Here is a 17,690-nt window from a genome sequence, read left to right on the forward strand (position 1 = left end):
TTCATTTTATTTGTATGCTGTACATCAGTGTCAGACTCTAACAGCTCTGTGTTAAAAGCTGAGGGAAGAAAATATGAATTTAAAGCGCTGCTTTAAATTGCATACAGCTAGAAAGCCTCCATGTTGTTAATAAAATGCACTTAACCCATGTCGTCCACAATTAAAAATCTCTTTCTGAGGAAATTATGTTCTGTATCTCTTACTGTCTTTGTTTTTTTTCTAGGGAGGTTTTCAAAATGGATGACTGGAAACCACTTATTGTTCTTCTCTTTGTTTCCACCTTCTGCTCTATAGATGCACAGCAGACTGGTAATACATTTCTAAAGAAATGACTTTTTCAAGTTGATAACAAAATTCATTTTTTCCATTTATACCCAATGACAGAGAGGGATGAAGAACTGATGACAGTTTATTATTTCTGTAACTAGGGATAACGTGGTATGTCTTTATGAAATGTATATTTAAACTAGGACAGGAGAGTTGTCCTAAAAAAGTGCGAAATTAAGTGCAACAGCTCATTATAATTTGTTTTTTGTTCATGCATGCTGAGGTTCCACATTTGAAAAAGCAATGAAAAACTCTTACAATTGTAAGACTGCCAAAAGCAAGATAAGTCATGGGATTTAGCATTTTCATTTTGGTAGTCAAGTCTTCTGGAACACCTGATTGAGAAAGTGTTCTGTCCAGTTATGGAACACTTTTTGCATGACTTGGTTTGAAGAAGTAATAACTGTTTCATCCATGTCCTGCTAGTGTCATACGCTTCTGAAAGGTCTGGAAACATGAGTTTAGTATTTACTACAAATAATATGGTTAGTCCTGTTTAAGTGAGTGTGAATTTATTTTTTTTCCCCTCAGATAATAAATATTTGTTAGTAATGTATGCTTGCAGAATGGAACACAAGGTGCATGAGTAAATTTTCCTTTGGGCTCACAGTTATGGTTTGAAGAACCCACAACAATTTATTGTCATTTGGACAATTATTCTATCACCAATGACCCCTTCCCTACCCAGGAAGGGGAATCAGAAAAAACAAGGAACCCGAGGATTGAACTGTAAACAGATTTAATAGAATAATCCTAAATAATTAATATTAATAGTACTAAAGAACCAATATTGATCCCACTACCAATATAAAATATACGAGGATTATACTCAGCCAATTCTATCAGTAGGAAGCTGTGCACTCGCAGCAATGGATGGCAAATGTCGGATACTGTGAGTGCTATGGCTTTGGGAGGAAGGGAAGGCCTCAGGGGTCCAGCACTGGGGCAAGAAATTGTCAGGATCACAGCTATCATAGAAGAGCAGAAAATCCTCAGCAAGCTTTCTAATCTATATTGAATGTGATGTTCATGGTGTGAAATAATTCTGCTGGCCAGCTTGGGTCAAGTGCCCAGGTCTCTCTCTTCCTTGTCCCTGCACCTGGCTATCTCGAAAACACTGAGACCTTGAAACCTGTATACCATAGCTGGCTATAAAGTAAATATTTTCACAAATTTGGACACTAGAGTCTTCTAAAAATGCAGCTTTCCCTAGCATTAGAAGAGACCTTACTGAAAAGTAAAATTACTGAAAGAGATTAATCCTGTGTTGCTCAAACCAGGGCACTCACTTAACAGCAGGTTGATGCATTCTTATGGTTGTGGTTCACATGCAGAAGTGTGTACAGCAATTACCATATGCAATTACTACATACGAGTTCCAAGAAGGCTGTGTATGGAAATTATGTTGGTGTGAATTTCAGCATCTCTTCTTTGCCTGAGATTGGTGTTGCAGAAGGATGTAGCCTCTGACCCTCTGTATGATGAGCAGGGGAAAAGAAGGAACTAATGGGTGCTGAGAATTTACCAGGACAGATGGAAGGATTATTCTGCAAAAGGCCAATAGGTCTTGGATTCTGAAAAGTAATCAGGATGCAAAATTACTCTTTTATTAGATTAGACATCCTGTAGGAAAACAGGAAAGTTACAAAATATTTCTTCAGTCTGCAGCAAAGCTTCTATAGCAGACATCATCTTCCTCATAGATGGATCCTGGGGCATAGGGACAAAGAACTTTAAGATCATGCAAGACTTCTGGTACACAATGGTCAATGGCTTTGATATTGGGCATGACAAAATCTGTGTTGGTATGATTCAGTACAGTAATGTGCCATACACCGAATTCTTGTTGAACGCTTGCTATAACAAGGATGATACCTTACAGAAGATACAGAAATTACATTACAAAGGAGGAGGCACCAAAACTGGCCACAGCCTCTAGTTTATGCTAAAGAATCACTTAGCAGCAAGTGCAGGTAGCCAAAAGGAAGAATGTGTTCCTCAGATCACTGTGGTGGTAACAAATGGACAGGCTGAAGATGATGTTCAAAACCCAGCCACAGCAATCAAGGATGTGTATCATGTTGTATGCCATAGGTGTTCAAGGTTCTACTTTGTGTGAGCTTCAAGAAATAGCTAGTGAGCTAACTGATAATCATGTCTATGAAGTGGAAGATTTTGCTTCTCTGCAGGTACTCTCTCACAGTATTCTACAGATGCTTTGTGTTACTGTAGAGGAGATAACTGGACCAGCTACTCAGGTTGCCCATGGTATGTCCTGTAAGAGCTGTTTTCTTCCCGGGTTTATTTTTTTTCTATTCATAGATAGTACATGGAATTGCAGTGCGTTGCCAAAATATGAGGTTTAGCTTCTTGCATATTCTATGTATTGCTAACTAGTTTTCAATATCATCTCATAACTGTCGTAAATTTTGAGTATCTGTCTACCTTTAAAATTTTAAAAATAATGGTGGGAGAGGAGAAGGTGAGCAGGAGGAAGGGGAAGGCAGAAACACACAACACAGTTGCAGTTTCTTTCATGAATGGTAGAACGTACAGTCAGTTTTTCCTTGCTCATGAACAAAGCTGGAGAAGAAGCTATAGTAATTCATTCTTCTATGTGATCTTTTTGGGCAGCTTGGAGAAAGGCCACGTTGGCAGATGTTGTCTTTTTAGTGGATACTTCAACGAATATTGGCCAGGAAGGCTTTCAGAAAGTCAAGAACTTTCTCTGCACCTTGATTTCAAGTCTTGATGTTGGCCTTGATGCGATCCAAGTTGGGCTGGCACAATATAGTGATGAGACTTACCAAAAAGTCTCGCTGAATCAGTATTTGAAAAGTGATGTTTTGGAGCAGATTGAGAATTTGCCATATAGGAGTGGAGAAGTTTACACAGGGAGAGCTCTGGATTTTGTCAGCAGTGTATTTCACTGAAACTGCTGGTAGCAGAGCTAAGGGTTATGTCCCGCAGGTAGCCATTCTGATCACCAGTGGAGCGTCCAGTGATGAAGTTGAATTGCCTGCCAGGAAACTGAGGAACAGAGACATTGCCCACTATGCTGTAGGAACTGGTGTCCAGAATACAGCTGAGCTTCAGCAAATAGCCCGCAAACCTTTTGGTAAATATCTGTATAGAGCTGGTAATTTTGATGACCTTCAAGATCTTCCCACAAGACTTCTGGGAAACTTTTGGGTTGCAGTTTAAAGTGAGATAGAAAGTAAGAAATTGTCCTTATACTTGTGCCATTTCAGTTGTTCATAATGTGTAATTGTGAAAATAAGGTATAGAAAAGTGGTCCTGGTTTTGATGTCATTTACATCAGTGTTACTGTCATGTAAAGTGATTGAAAACAATGGGGCTAATTTTCAGTTAGGTTGCAGTTCAGGATGACGACCCTGTTCTTTCTAACGTATTTCAATGTCTGCGTTGACGTCAGTGAGGTTTAATTGTTAAAATAGGGAAGTAAGCTTATGCTCAGTGCTCTCTAAAGCTGAGCCTTAATGTATTGCAAATAAAATCAGGGTCAGATTCACAGATTCTCTGAAGTACATTCAATTTCATCTCATTAGAGCTGGTGGAGCCTTCTTTAGAAAACATTTTGTTTTGATGTCATTGAACAGTTGAACAGAGAATTTTTCCTTGATTAAGTTATGGTTTTGGTAACTCTTAATTCCTCATAAAACCTAGTTCAGAAATTGAACATACTAGGAGTTACAAAAATGAAAGGAAGTCATATTTTCCCTTTCGATACATTTGCTGTACAGCAGAATTCACAGGAAATGTATTTTCCCTGTTTCTTTAAGGACTGTTATTGTTGAATGGTGAAAGGGAGAGGGGTGTAAAACAGGCATGGTAGCAAAAGTAAAATCAGAACAAAAAGTTGGTGTTTAAAACAATGATGAATGTTTAAAATGTAGTGTAGTTAAAATTTAAAAAGGAAACTTTTTTTTATTTTTCTGGTTTTGCAGAGGTCCGTGTGGATACCTCCACTAGTTTTTCTCAATGAAGAGAAAAGATTAGGGGTTTGAGACCATGCTGGTAGTTAGGCACTTGCCTTTAATTCCCTTCTCCATCATAAACTGCTACATTGAAGGATGCATTTAGGTCCGGTTTCAGTTGTCTTGCATCTGATGTGCCTTCCAGATATGCATATCTGTCTTCGCAGACTGTAAATGAAGTTACAATCAGTTTATTCATGGCTCATGAGATCCTAATCACCCTCAAACTGGCTGGTGTTTGCCCGGGTGTTGGGGGCCAAAATGAAGAGCTGAGCCTTCCCTCCTAAAGCCAGAAGCTACTCTCTGTGTGAATTATAACTACTCAGTTGGTTTTCAGAGAGGAGGGCAGCCGGGCCTGTTTCAGTATGAGCTCTGCGCCCCCACCCCCTCTTTTTCACACCGAGAGCTGAGCAAACCTCCCCCTGAAAAGGCATCCCCGGCTCCTGGAAGCAGAGAGATAGAGAGAGAGAGAGGGCTGCAGTGGAAGTGGAGTGTGCTGCTGGGGAATAGCGTGACCATGGCTGATGCAGTAGCACCTCCTGGTGTTTCATGGTGAGAGAACAGGGAGTTTCAATAGGAGATACAGCAGCAAACTTACTATCAATACAGGCATGCTTGTTTACAGAGAGAGAAGTTAAAGAAGCCATATTGGCTTTGATCTCACCGATGCATGTATTTATTGTTAAGTTCTGCATAAATTTGTCTCATAAAACAAAGATCAACTTCCTGTGAAGCCTGCTTTATCTTGTCCTGTCATCTGTTTCCCTGTATTTGCTGACTTTCTTTCCTGTAATAAATCTATTAATTCCCCTTTCTCCAGTCACCTTCTCTTAAACTGCCAGATTTTTCAAATTTAAAAAAATGGCATTCAAGGTATGGAACATCAACAGGGGAAAAAGATACCTTTGCAGCAGTAAGATAGGGCAGTGTAACAATGTGGATGTGTGGGGGAGAACAGGTGATTAGAAAAAGAGGTTAGCTACACAGAGGGGTTTACTCCTGCAAATAAATAGAGATTATCAAGAGTACAGAGTACCTATAACTGCTTTACACATTTGCATGCACAACACAGCAGCACAACAGTGGATGCTTTACTGCTGTTCTGATATTATTGCTGGTATACTGGGGAGTTGGCAGGGAATGTTTTAAGAGCTATGCAGTGTGCATGACCACTTTTCAGGGCTAAACTGCTGAGTCCGTGGTGGCCCTTCACACTGTCCTCGAACTATGTGATTAAAAAGACACAGATCTCAGAAGAATCTCATTGTGAAAACATCCTCTGTGTGTGCTGGACATGAACACACAGTGGAAGAAATATGCAATAAATTTTATGTTCATCGAAATTTTTAATCAGAAATATCCCTCACAGCTAGAAAAATGTTCCCTGAATGGATGATGGCCTTTCCATCACAGGTGTTCTGTGAATCTTGAAATTAGATGCAGCCTCACAACCTGGCTAAGGGCATGACTGAGGGAGGGGTGTGTGTAGACATATATGTATGTATATTCAGCTGTTTAAGAGAAATTTTTTCTTGTGGTGGACTAAACAGAAAAGTTGTATAGATTTTTTTATGTTGCTCTGAGGCCTGAACGTCCGATATTTTCGCCATAAAAACACGTTCAGTGTGACCTTTTACATTTAAAGATTTTCATGCTGCTTACCAGCAAGTCATACCCTCTAGGGGGCAGTTTGTGAAAATACTGAAACAAGGATGGCCACTCTGAGGTGAAATTATTTCTGGATTTATTTTGTTAAAGAGCTGAGCACATTCATCTTTTTCATGTGTGAGGGAAAACCCAGAAAACTGTAATGAAACTTATATGGAATAATGGTCTACAGGAAGTAGCCCAAACTAGCAAACGTGGAAAACAACCTTGTGTTTGATAAGTGTTTCAAAGTCAATGGGCGAAGAAGGAACAAAATTAGGGAGAGCGCTGTTTTACAGATAAAATTGCATGCCTCTGGCTTCCTTGCAGAGGTACCACAACAGATGATAACGCTTGCAGGAGCACAAAATAAAATTCAGCATGACACATGAAGAATCAGGGCACAAAAGAAATAAGCCAAGTGGTTTAGCTGCTTGATGAGGGCAAGATAATTTGAGGGGGGGAGGGGCACGAATTAACCACATTGCAGTATTTGCTGTTATTATCAGGAGCTATGCAAGCAATTCCATAACTGAGGTAGCCGTCACCTTACAGCAGCTGTTGTTCACAGTGGATATATGACATTGCATGTAGGTAATGCTGCCTCTTTCTCTCACGTTTGTTTCTTTGGCCTATTTTTCTACATTTTTACATACCATCTGGTCTTGTGACAACATGGTAAAGCACAGTCAGCCATCAAGCTTCCCATTGTGCAACTCATAATCCAACTGCATTCTCAGTTGGTAGCAAAGCTCATGGAAACATTTGCAAGATTAGGCCCTTTGAGGACATTTGATAGCTGGAGAACAGTGACCTGTTTTGCAGTTTGGGTATGTACATATATTCAGTAATGTAGTCCTTAATATCTGCAAGTTCACATAGCCCCACTGAAACTGGTGAGCTGATGGTATTTTATGTTTATGGAAAAGCCTGTCTCACTGATTCTGACTTCTGGTTTTAAAGCTATTATACTGTATTTTGTTCCACTCCCGTGATTCTGACAAAAGACAAGATCTCAAATAGTGTAGGTTTATAGTTTCCTGTTTCTTCTACTTTTTTCAGATTGCAACATAGGTATTTCTATAGCAGTTGATATTTCAAGGCGCATGCAGCCAGCATCCACAGTGCTTCTGAAACAGAAATTGCAAGCATTCCTCCCCAAGCTTTTACTCCAGATGAAATCACTGCCAAATACCAGCTGTAATGCTGGCTCTTCGGTCAACATTAGATTCAAGTTCCAAGTATTGGCACAGACCAAACAATTCATCTTTGACTCTGATTTTGAAGACTATAATGAAGAGAATATCCAGAAGTTCTTAGATGCACAGACCACTGTGGACACCTACTTGAATGCAGACTTCTTACAGGCACTTGAGGAGAAGCTCTTTAGTGTGACCTCTGCTAAAGTTAAGGTAACTTAATGGTGTGAATGTGTATGTTGGAAAAATTATGCAGTTTGATGTTTACGGACTCTGATGCTGAGTACTCCAGGAAGACAAAAAGTTAGTTCAGGAGCTGGTGAATCCAATAAACAGAATCACAGAATGGTTAAGATTGGAAGGAACCTCTGGAGGTCATCTTGTCCAGCCCCCTGCACAAGGAGGGTCAACTAGAGCAAGCTCCCCAAGGCCGTGTCCAGATTGCTTTTGAGTATCGCCACGAATGGAGACTATACAGCCTCTCTAGGTAACCTGTGCCAGTGCTTAGTCACCCTCATGGTAAAAAAGTGTTTCCTTATGATTGTATAGATCCTCCTGTTCTTTCATTTGCCCTGATACAACTGCATATATCAGTTGAGATTCCCTAGGCACTCCTGCAGTAAGATGGTACCCAGAACATTTGGCTTAATACATATGATCATGAGTATTCATACAGAAAACCTTCTTATATCTACCATGGAATGTCTTTGTACTTTGAGTAGTGGAAACAGTTCTCTTTCAGAAACTCTAAATCCTGATCCTGAATCCCCATCCAGAATAATGACAGCTCTAAGAAGTCACAGAAAACATCATCCAAGAAAGTTGTTTACAGACGTTTATTTGTGTAGTTAACTTGTCAAATAATTTCAAATAACAAAGCTGAGTTCTGCTCATGGATAACTGATGATCAGGAAAATCTGCGATGTTAATTTTAATCTGATGTGGAGTGAGAAAGCCATATTGTTACAATTCCCCTGCTTTCAGATGAAAGTTGGCGTTCTCTTTTCTTACATTTGTATCAGTATGGCTTAGCAATTGAGGTTGTAATTTGGTACGTATTTAATACTATTTTTTTCCCAAAGATTTAAAATGTCATTTTATTCTGAATGGGGAACATAATCCATGCACAATTTTGCTTCTTTTGGGCTGCAGTAGAGAGAATTTGTTTGACATACAAGTAAAAGCAGTGCTTTTTTTTTTTTTTTTCCTAATTGCCAATTATGTTAGATCTCTGTTGAAGATTAGAGTTAAGCAAGGCTTCTTTCTGCTTATGCATTATTACTAGAAATAAATATGCTGCATATCTCAACACTTTGTCAGTGGATTAATATTCCTTTCTGATACTGTTTATGTGCAAATTGGAAATACAAGACTTTAGAATGCACGTGAAATCACAATTTAATCTCTCTAGGATCCTGAGCAATAACATGCTCATGTTAGTGATTCTCTGTTGTTTGCATTTCTTCTTTTCTATTTAATTTGTTTGTTTCTCAGCAAAAGAGTTGGACCTAATTCCAGCATTTTTGACAAAGCAAGACTCAGATGTGTTCCAACAAGAGCTTTATAGAAATTAGAGCTTTCTAAACATATATAACTTTTAGTCTCTTCTTAATTGACTTGGCATTACTCCTTTTCCTGATAGGTTCTGTTAGTATTTTCAGATGGGCTGGACGATTCACTGGAAGATCTCAGAAAAGCAGCTGACTCACTTCGCTTTAAAGGTATTACAGTACTGCATTGATGCTCAAGCATCTTACTACCAATGGCCCAATTGCTCCCCCACTGCAGCTTTTCCACATAACATTACCTCTCCACACTCGTACGGCATTCCTCAGGAGTTGCTGGGAGAGTGTTTGCTTCTCCATGTGACCCAGTGTACAGGATTGCTTGCCTGGCAGATGATGCCAGAAACACACCTAGGGGCGCAGAGGTCCTGGGATGGTTCTTCTTTTTGGAGTCCAGCTCCGGCAGCTGGGGCAATTCAGGGCAGCCCCTCTCACAGATGAGTGCAGCACCAGAGGTTAGACCCAACTCTGACTTCTGCAGGAGCAAACAGTTTTACACTTCTGTTCTGGCACTGAGTAGCAGTCTGGTCTGACAACTGGGGAGAGAAGTTAATTGGAAAATTACTGGTAAGGTTTTTTTCTCTTATACATTGTTTTCAACAGCTTGATTTCTTTTAACATACTGTGGTGAAGCTATGAAATGTAAGTCTTTTAGAGAACTGCTGCTATTCACAATGATATTGTTGGTTAAATAATATAGTTCAGGCATCTACTAATTTAAATCTATGCTTACGTTGAAGGTCTTGATGCACTTCTATTAGTTGGCCTGGATAATACACAGAATTTGTCTGAACTCCAGGAAATAGAGTTTGGCAGAGGGTTTGGATACAATGAACCTCCGAGTGTTGGGTTTGCAGAGATTGCAAACATCTTGCAGAGAAATCTTGTAAGTCTTTCTGTGATATAAATAACAAGGGGGACAATCAGTCTTTGTTTTATGAATAATATCCCTAAATGAAATGTTTCTTTGTCATTTTTCAGGATACTGTTGCAGAAAGGAAATGTTGTAAGGTTGTTTGTAAATGCCTTGGAGAAAATGGTGATCGTGGTGGCCAGGGAAGTCCTGGAAGTAAGGTAGGAGAGCTAAGATAGACATTACTTAAGAATTGATTCATTTTTCAAAGTGTTTTCCTTTTTCATAGTATTTTAGAGCATGCATGCATGGGCCCACGACCTTAGCTGTTAGGGCAGATGAAGGGGAAACATGAAATGTGATAATTTCTCTGCAGCGTGTTCCTATTGCAAAAGTATTTTTGTAATGAAAATGATTCGTACATATAAAAAGCATTAAGCATGCTCCTTTACCAATTCAGCAGAAAATGTAGAGGGATTAAAAAAATTAAGTCTGATTAACCAAGAGGCTTATTAGCTATTGTGAATGAAAAACTTCCAGCCAACATGCTGAGAGTAGAAAATAATCCTTCTTCACTAGGTGTGAGCCTTATCCTTATTCCAAATATCCTCTTCTATAAGTTTCTTCTCATCAAATACAGTACTAATTTACATTATTTTCTTTAAGATTTTATATTGTCTGTTTTAAGCCTTTCAAGTGTTACAGATATTACCACTTCTACAGCACGCTAGTAGAAGTTTCATTATTAAGGTTTTTACTATATGTAGGCTCCATTTGACTACTATTAATTCCATTATTTCTAGTTATTCGAGTAACGTGCTAAGTAAATTGTATCTGTAGATCACACTCTTCAGTTATGTGGTTGCAGTTAAATGAATTTTTGGTTATCTCTTAGCAGAAGTATAGTCTGCTAATGTTTATTCTTAAACCAATTTACCGATTTCTTCCATTATTCTTGTTGATTTTCTTACGCCTTTCTGTTTTACTAAAATGTCTAGATTAACATGCTCAGACAAAACAGCATTCAGAATGTCGACATAGTTGTTTTGCAGGCAGACAAACACGATGCCTGGATTGTACAGCCTACAATTGTAAAACATGTTTTTGCAGCACAAATTCCTGTCTCGTTTTTGTTCACTTTAATTTGTCGAAACTCAGTTTGTTTTAGTTTCTCTCTGTTCAAGCTTTTGCCCTGAGGATGTGAGGTTTGCATCACTTCAGATACAAAGTTGCAATATTCCTAAAAATCTTTGTAAGGTATTGCGATAGCTTTGTCCTAACAAGTTTTCAACTCCTTATATTTTTCACTTCACCTTAGAATCTCATTACTGTATAATGCCTGCTTTTCCAAATCACTAAGGAAGATATTTAATTTGACTAAATATCCCAATGAGCTTTGTTAACCCCTCAGGCAGTTTCCTGAAATAACATACTGAAATTTATATCAAACATTGTTGTGTTTTTTGGTTTTGTTTTGTTTTGGGTTTTTTTCCACAGCCATGTCAAGTACATAGGACTGTTCAGAATATCTGTGTAAATGTATTTGATCGAGCCTGCCCTCCTCAGCATAACCAGATCTAATTTTCAGGAAATGTTTTCCATCTCCATGTGCAGAGTAATCTGACAGAAATGAACCCAGTGTGCTTGGAGAACAGTGTTACTTATCTCCCAAGTTCCTGTTTTTCAGGGAAGTACGGGATACAGAGGATCTCCTGGCCATCCTGGTGAGGAAGGTGGAATTGTAAGTAACTATTATTCCTTACTGCTAAGATGTTGGTTGGTGCCTGAACCTGTCTGCACTTACTTGTTCACTCAGTGCTCATCAATGTTAACCTAAAAGGTGTTTAAGCAACATGTCTGAAGGTAAATATACGGACTTGATTCTCTGTGCATATGCGCCTCACCATAGTTATTAATAACTTCTAAAGCAGAAGAAGAATCAATTAGAAAGAATCACACAACAGCATCATATGTGGCATATTTATGGCTAGCTCTTACTCATTTTTCATGACAGACTGCCAAATTCTGTGCTCATAGTTGTTATAGAAAAGGCCATCCCTTCGTAGCATGAGTGAATATATTACGACTGGATAACACATCTAAATTTTGTAGTACGTTTTGGTGATTTCAAAATTCTTTGCAGTATGCTATCCTTGACCTGAACTTCAACATAATGTGCATAAGTCAAAGCTCAACCCACTGGGGGTGTTTATTCCTCTTTTGCTGTCCAGAAACAAACAAAAATCCCATGAAGAATTTCCTTAGCACCGTAAGCACAGAACGAGGTCAGCCTGAATTTGCCTTTGGTCAGGCAGCCTGGGGCAACCCTACTGTCTATTCAGAGAAAGGTGGTAGTGGAAAAGAACAGTTGTCATCTGGGATTATCAAGAAAGTGCATTGTGATGGTGTTTTTACAATTTCTTTGGAAATCACTAGCTGTTTCCACAAAAACTGGAGCAGTTTCCACAGAATTTATTTTTTTTTTCGGGTGGCCTTATTTGCTAAACAATAGAATAAAATTCTATATGAGCAATTTCCAGAATGACTTGAAAATATTTATGTTAGGAATAGAACTATTTTCACCTCCTTTCACTGATATGAATGATATGATATAAGTAGGAATTAGAATTCAAACCCTAAGAGGTTTTTTAAAATGAGAAACATTTTGAGCACATTGAAATGGGATGCCCCAATTTTTTCACCACAGCATTTTGATTTGAAAGATTCTAAATCTTGTCTTTTTTGAAGTGATGAAGGGGTAGAAACAATTTTTAATTCAGTTATATGTATTAAGTTGGATTTCTCTTTTTGACTTTCTGAGAATCCAGAATAATACCCTAGAACAGAAAAATTACAGTAGTCGTCTTCCTGAATTTTCTGGTCCCTTCATTGTCTGTTTCTTTTCTGTGAAGGATGAGAAGAAATCATGTCCGCACTTTCAGACACTTTCTCCATCTCCTGAATGTGAAGTCTACAAGTGACTTTCATGTTGTAAATTTTCCTTGCTAAAGGCTAAATTTTTTTCCAGCCACAAGACAAATATTTGAAGCATCCAAAACAGTTCAATGTAGTAATTACACAGCAGAAAGCAGACTGCTTTCTACAGACTGCAGACTACAGAAGATGTCGCAAGGAAAGGAGGTTGAGGAGATAATGCTGTACAGCGTTGGTTTATCATGGTGTAGTACTTATCTCAGGAATTAGTCTTAATGTTTCACATAGGCAATACAGACAGGACAAAATGCTTGAACTTCCGTTTTTTCATATTGTGGTGTAGTTCTGTGGCACCATTGTCTAACTTAATCTAGAATGTGATCCATGTTGCCTTTTTGCTAGTTTAGAGAGACACCTTTCTTTAAAGATGAGAAAAGAAAATGGTGTTTGTTTTTCTGATCTTGGGCTCTTCACGGAATCACGGAATTTTCAGAGTTGGAAGGAACCTCTAGAGGTCATCTAGTCCAACTCCCCTGCTAAAGCAGGATTGCCTAGAGCACATTACTCAGAACTGCATCCAGGTGGGTCTTGAAAATCTCCAGAGAAGGGGACTCCAGAACCTCCCTGGGCAGCCTGTTCCAGTGCTCTGTCACCCTAACTGTAAAGAAGTTTTTCCGTGTGTTGGAACGGAACTTCCTATGTTCCAACTTGCGCCCATTGCCCCTCATTCTGTCACTGGGAACCACTGAAAAGAGTCTGGCTCCGTCCTCCTTCAACCCACCCTTTAGATACTTGTAAGCAGTAATAAGGTCTCCCCTCAGCCTTCTCTTCTCCAGGCTAAAGAGTCCCAGCCCTCTCAGCCTTTCCTCATAAGGGAGATGCTCCAATCCCTCAATCATCCTACTTGCCCTATGCTGGACTCTCTCCAGAGAGTATCATCAGCGAACTTGCTGAGGATACACTCTGTCCCCTCATCCAGGTCATTGATGAATATATTGAACAAGATTGGGTCGAGTATTGACCCCTGGGGGACACCACTGGTTACAGGCCTCCAACTTGACACTGCTCCATTAATCACAACATCTTCAAGCTTGTCTCTTGTTTTGCATGGTAGCACAGAAGCTCTCATGTTTATCATGTGTTTGTTCTCGTTTTGTTTGCCATTGTTTACCCTTTTAGACAGCAATTTTAAGGGGATCTGCTGGGAGATGCTGCTCTCTTTCCAAATTTTTCTTAGAACTTCCATCCTAACAAACTTGGAATAGAAGTCTTCAGAGGTCAGTGACTAGAGGAAAGTCACTCAATATTCAGTTAAAAGCCAACCCACCAAAAGGCCTACCTTCAAGTACAGATATTTCAGTCTGACATTGGCTGTGCAGTCTAAAACGTGGCATGATAGTGAGAGCAGAGAACCAGATGCAACTCAAACTAGTAATTGACTGTTCTGTTATGGCCAGTATGAAAATTTCCAGGTGACTTCTATGTGTCCTCAGTGCAGTGAATGGTAATATAATTCTTTCTTGCTTTAATCTTATATGGTGGTTTAACCAATAGCCGTCATTGCATGGATGAGTTTGAACATCCTCTTTTATTTCTCAGGGAGAGAGAGGCCCAGTTGGTTTCAATGGGACTCAAGGAGACAGGGGATGTCCAGGTGCCAGAGGCCATAAGGCAAGTATGTCACTTCGAAGCGTTTCCTAATTTTTTTCCCTATAAACCTGTTAACTACAAACCTGTTTTGTGTACTGAGGACGAATCCCTATGCTGTCTTCTTGAAGCATGGATGGACAACAAAACACAGCTGCAAGGATAGCAGACAATTTTTGCTGTCTCCTTTTGAGAGGCACTTGGTATAACCAAAGCATGGTCAAATGGCTGAAGAGGTTACTGACTCAGCAACTTGCCAGTGACTTTTCCACCACCAACTCCAAACTGGCCTTAGGTAAAGCTTTACATAACGGAAATGAAAATGAGGGCCATACCGTTTTCCCACAGGAAACGAATCAATCCCATATGTGGCAGTAGAGGGTTTTACAGTAGGGACTATGAATACTGAGCCCAGCATGCCTCTGCACAGCAAGCTATTGTGCCCTGCTTCTCAAGCTCAATAAAAATACTTTCACCAAATTTCATCTATGTTTTTTTTCAATTTCAGGGGTCCAGAGGCTACAGAGGAAGTCAGGTTTGTGTTTTCATGTGTGATCAATTTTCTTTGAGAGCCCTGTTCTGCTTCCTTTCAAGTTCTTGTTACCTTGTAAGATGAAAATATCAACAAGGAAGGAAAACAGTGTAAAAACTTCAGAGTATTTAATGTACTTTTGCTATGGTTCTGTAAGAATGGATTTAAGTGAGCAGTCTTACATGTATTATATTTTTAGCATGGTTGCAGTCATAGTTGATTTAGTCTAATTGACAGGAAAGGAATTTATTTACTGGCTATTTTAATAATCTGTCAAGGTGGTAATTCTGGTCAGCTGAATCTCATATTCCAATTGTTGAGGAAGCAAAGTAGAAAGGGGTAAAAAATTTGGACTGATATTTATTGCAGATTTGGACAGCATTTTCACTGAATCATTGTTGACACTTTTTCAATATCCAAACTTCTGTTCAGCTGTTTTTGTCATCCACTGATCTTGCAACTCTGCTTATTTGACCTTTCAAACATACCTGTTCATCAAAGAGATGTTGTCACCAATTGGTTAATAAAATGTGAAGCCTGGAAGACAATGACCTACAATGGCATTATTAGTTCCCAAGTCAGAGCAATGAAAATGGAATTCAAGTTGTATTAGGTCCTCTGATACAGAACCACTCCTAGAAAGGATTTAGGAGCCTCAAAGACTTCGAAGACATTTGCTTCCAAACCTGAGCAGCTGTACATGTGAGAAAGTTCAGAGAGTGTTTCTGATAGCTCAGCTCTATTTAAAGTACTGCTCTGTACTGACTTTTTTAATCCTCACATGTATTTTTTTTCCTTTTTCCATTTTCTGCTCTGCTCCCTGAGGTAATTTGTCCTCCTTTAAATATCTGAAACATCTGATTATAGAAGAGGGAGAGTGCTTGATTTGTCCAAGCTGAATTGTACAGTAGGAGTTATCAGGAGCACAAACCCTACTGAAATCCAATGAATATGTGAATGTCTTCATTATGTTGTGTCATATCCATTAATTTTATTTTAAATAAAAATATGAAACTTTCAGGACATAAAAAATGTGATTCAATACTGCTACCTTAGCAAGGTTGAGGCAGTTTATTGAAGTCTGCAAGGTGTTTTTAATACAGCTATTTGGAGAAGAAAAGGCAACACTGAATATTTAATGCTATGAAGTTTGTCTCAGGTTTTCTGAGGTAGGAAATGAGTGAAGGAAAAATTAAGACTTGAATAAAGTCATGATAAAAGTCATGATAGAAGTCATGAGTGCTCAGAAACTTTCTGGAATACTTGTTCAAGAAATTATTGTTAGTGACATAGTAATCTTATGAAAATGTACAGTCAGCTAATTTTTCTTGTAGTATACACAAAACTTATAAATGAATGAAAGTTTACCTCAGGTGCTTTAACTAGATGGTTTTACAAAGTCAATTTAGCATCAAAACCTACAAAGCAATTGTATCTGTAGTCTCTGTCAGAGTGAGACTCCTGTTGGTTTAACTAGCGTTTACAACATTCTCTTGTGCCACTTTCAGTGATTTGTTTCAGGGTAGTGGTCTGCAAATTTAGTTTCCTACTACAAATAAAAACATCACAGTTAATTCCTTAATTTTTATCCTAATAAGGAAAGAGAGAAGAAGCACTTCAAAATATCTTTTAAAAGTTGAGCGTGTTATTTGGCTATGTCTGAAACTTTGTAGAGCATACATAAATGAAATAAGGTTCTCACAGTTATGACTCTATTCAGAAGCCTCACTCTTCATTTGAACAACAAGTTAACATCACAAACTCAGTAAGGTTGTGATCGGTGTTTTGTGAGAAAATGGCTGCCATAAATGGTTGCAATAGGGTAATTCATTTTTGCAGACAAAGGGAGAAGAGCAGTGTGTGTTTGAATGGGAACGTGACTGCTGTTTGTTTAGCAAGCATCACATTGCTGAAACAGTAATGAACTTTCTTTAACAAGTCCTAAAGCCTAAGATCAATCTTCTGTAATTGTTTTTATCATGGTTCTTCTTTCTAGCTTTTCAATACACTGTTCATGGTATAAAATGCTTAAAAAAAAAAAAAAAAAGAGGAAAGCACAATATAAACACACATATGATGGCTGACACCAGAATGACAAGATTATCAGCATGTCAGATCAGATACTAGCAGTTATATTTTGGAATATATCTAGTTTTTGAAGGTGCTGCAGTTGGGAGAAAGATTTGAAAACTAACGGATGGAAAAGCAGAAATTTAATCCTGATGAAGATCTATAGTTTTAATAACCATCATTTTTATTAAATGTTCTTAACTAGGAATTGTTTTAAAAGGTAGTAATTCATTAGCCTAACCCATAGGGGAAGAAAGATCCTGGGACAAGAATTAGCAGGGCTCATTCATAGGGCTTTAAACTAGGTTTGAAGGGGGACGGGGATGAAACCAGGATTACAAAAGTGGTGCCTGGGAGCAGCATACCAGTACTTCTGGGTAAAAGCGTTAGCAAGGTCTTGCAGTCCGTCTCGGTGACGGCAGGGGATGGTGGTTTGTGTGGCAGCAAAGACAGGAGGGGTAGTCATAATTTGGTAACTACAGAAGTGTGTGAGCATGATCAGGTGCGAATTAAGGCTTGTCCTCCCAAGAAAGTGGCAGGACAATTAGCCCAGCTGAAGTGCATCTACACTAATGTACGCAGCATGGAGAATAAACAGGAGGAGCTGGAGGCCATTGTACAGCAAGGAAACTATGATATGGTTGCCATAACAGAGATGTGGTAGGGAGACACACACAAGTGGAGTGCTGTGATCGATGGCTACCAGCTTTTCAAAAGGGATAGGCAAAGAAAGTGAGGTGGTGGGGTGGCCCTCTATGTTAGGGCCAGTTTTGAATGTTTAGAATTTAACAGTGTGGATCACAGTGTTGAGTGTGTATGGATAAGAATTAAGGGGAAGGCCAACAAGGCAGACATTGTGATGGGAGTTTGCTATAGACCCCCTAATCAGGATGTAGAATCTGATGAAATATTCTATAA

General features: G+C 38.9%; 1 protein-coding gene across 1 annotated transcript in view; it reads left to right on the forward strand.

Moving 5' to 3' along the window:
* The first annotated feature begins 236 nt into the window (after positions 1-236).
* LOC104281582 (collagen alpha-4(VI) chain-like) overlaps positions 237-17,690 on the forward strand; it is a 46,405-nt gene continuing 28,951 nt past the window's right edge. Inside the window, 13 exon segments of the mRNA XM_009879606.1 lie at positions 237-309; positions 1,989-2,240; positions 2,292-2,410; positions 2,517-2,595; positions 2,962-3,239; positions 3,271-3,445; positions 7,035-7,384; positions 8,814-8,892; positions 9,477-9,622; positions 9,718-9,810; positions 11,277-11,330; positions 14,123-14,194; positions 14,679-14,705. Of these exon segments, the coding sequence (XP_009877908.1) occupies positions 237-309; positions 1,989-2,240; positions 2,292-2,410; positions 2,517-2,595; positions 2,962-3,239; positions 3,271-3,445; positions 7,035-7,384; positions 8,814-8,892; positions 9,477-9,622; positions 9,718-9,810; positions 11,277-11,330; positions 14,123-14,194; positions 14,679-14,705 (1,797 nt within the window).

This window comes from Charadrius vociferus, unplaced genomic scaffold, assembly GCF_000708025.1.
Source record: "Charadrius vociferus isolate BGI_N301 unplaced genomic scaffold, ASM70802v2 scaffold722, whole genome shotgun sequence".
Taxonomy (NCBI): Eukaryota; Metazoa; Chordata; class Aves; order Charadriiformes; family Charadriidae; genus Charadrius; species Charadrius vociferus.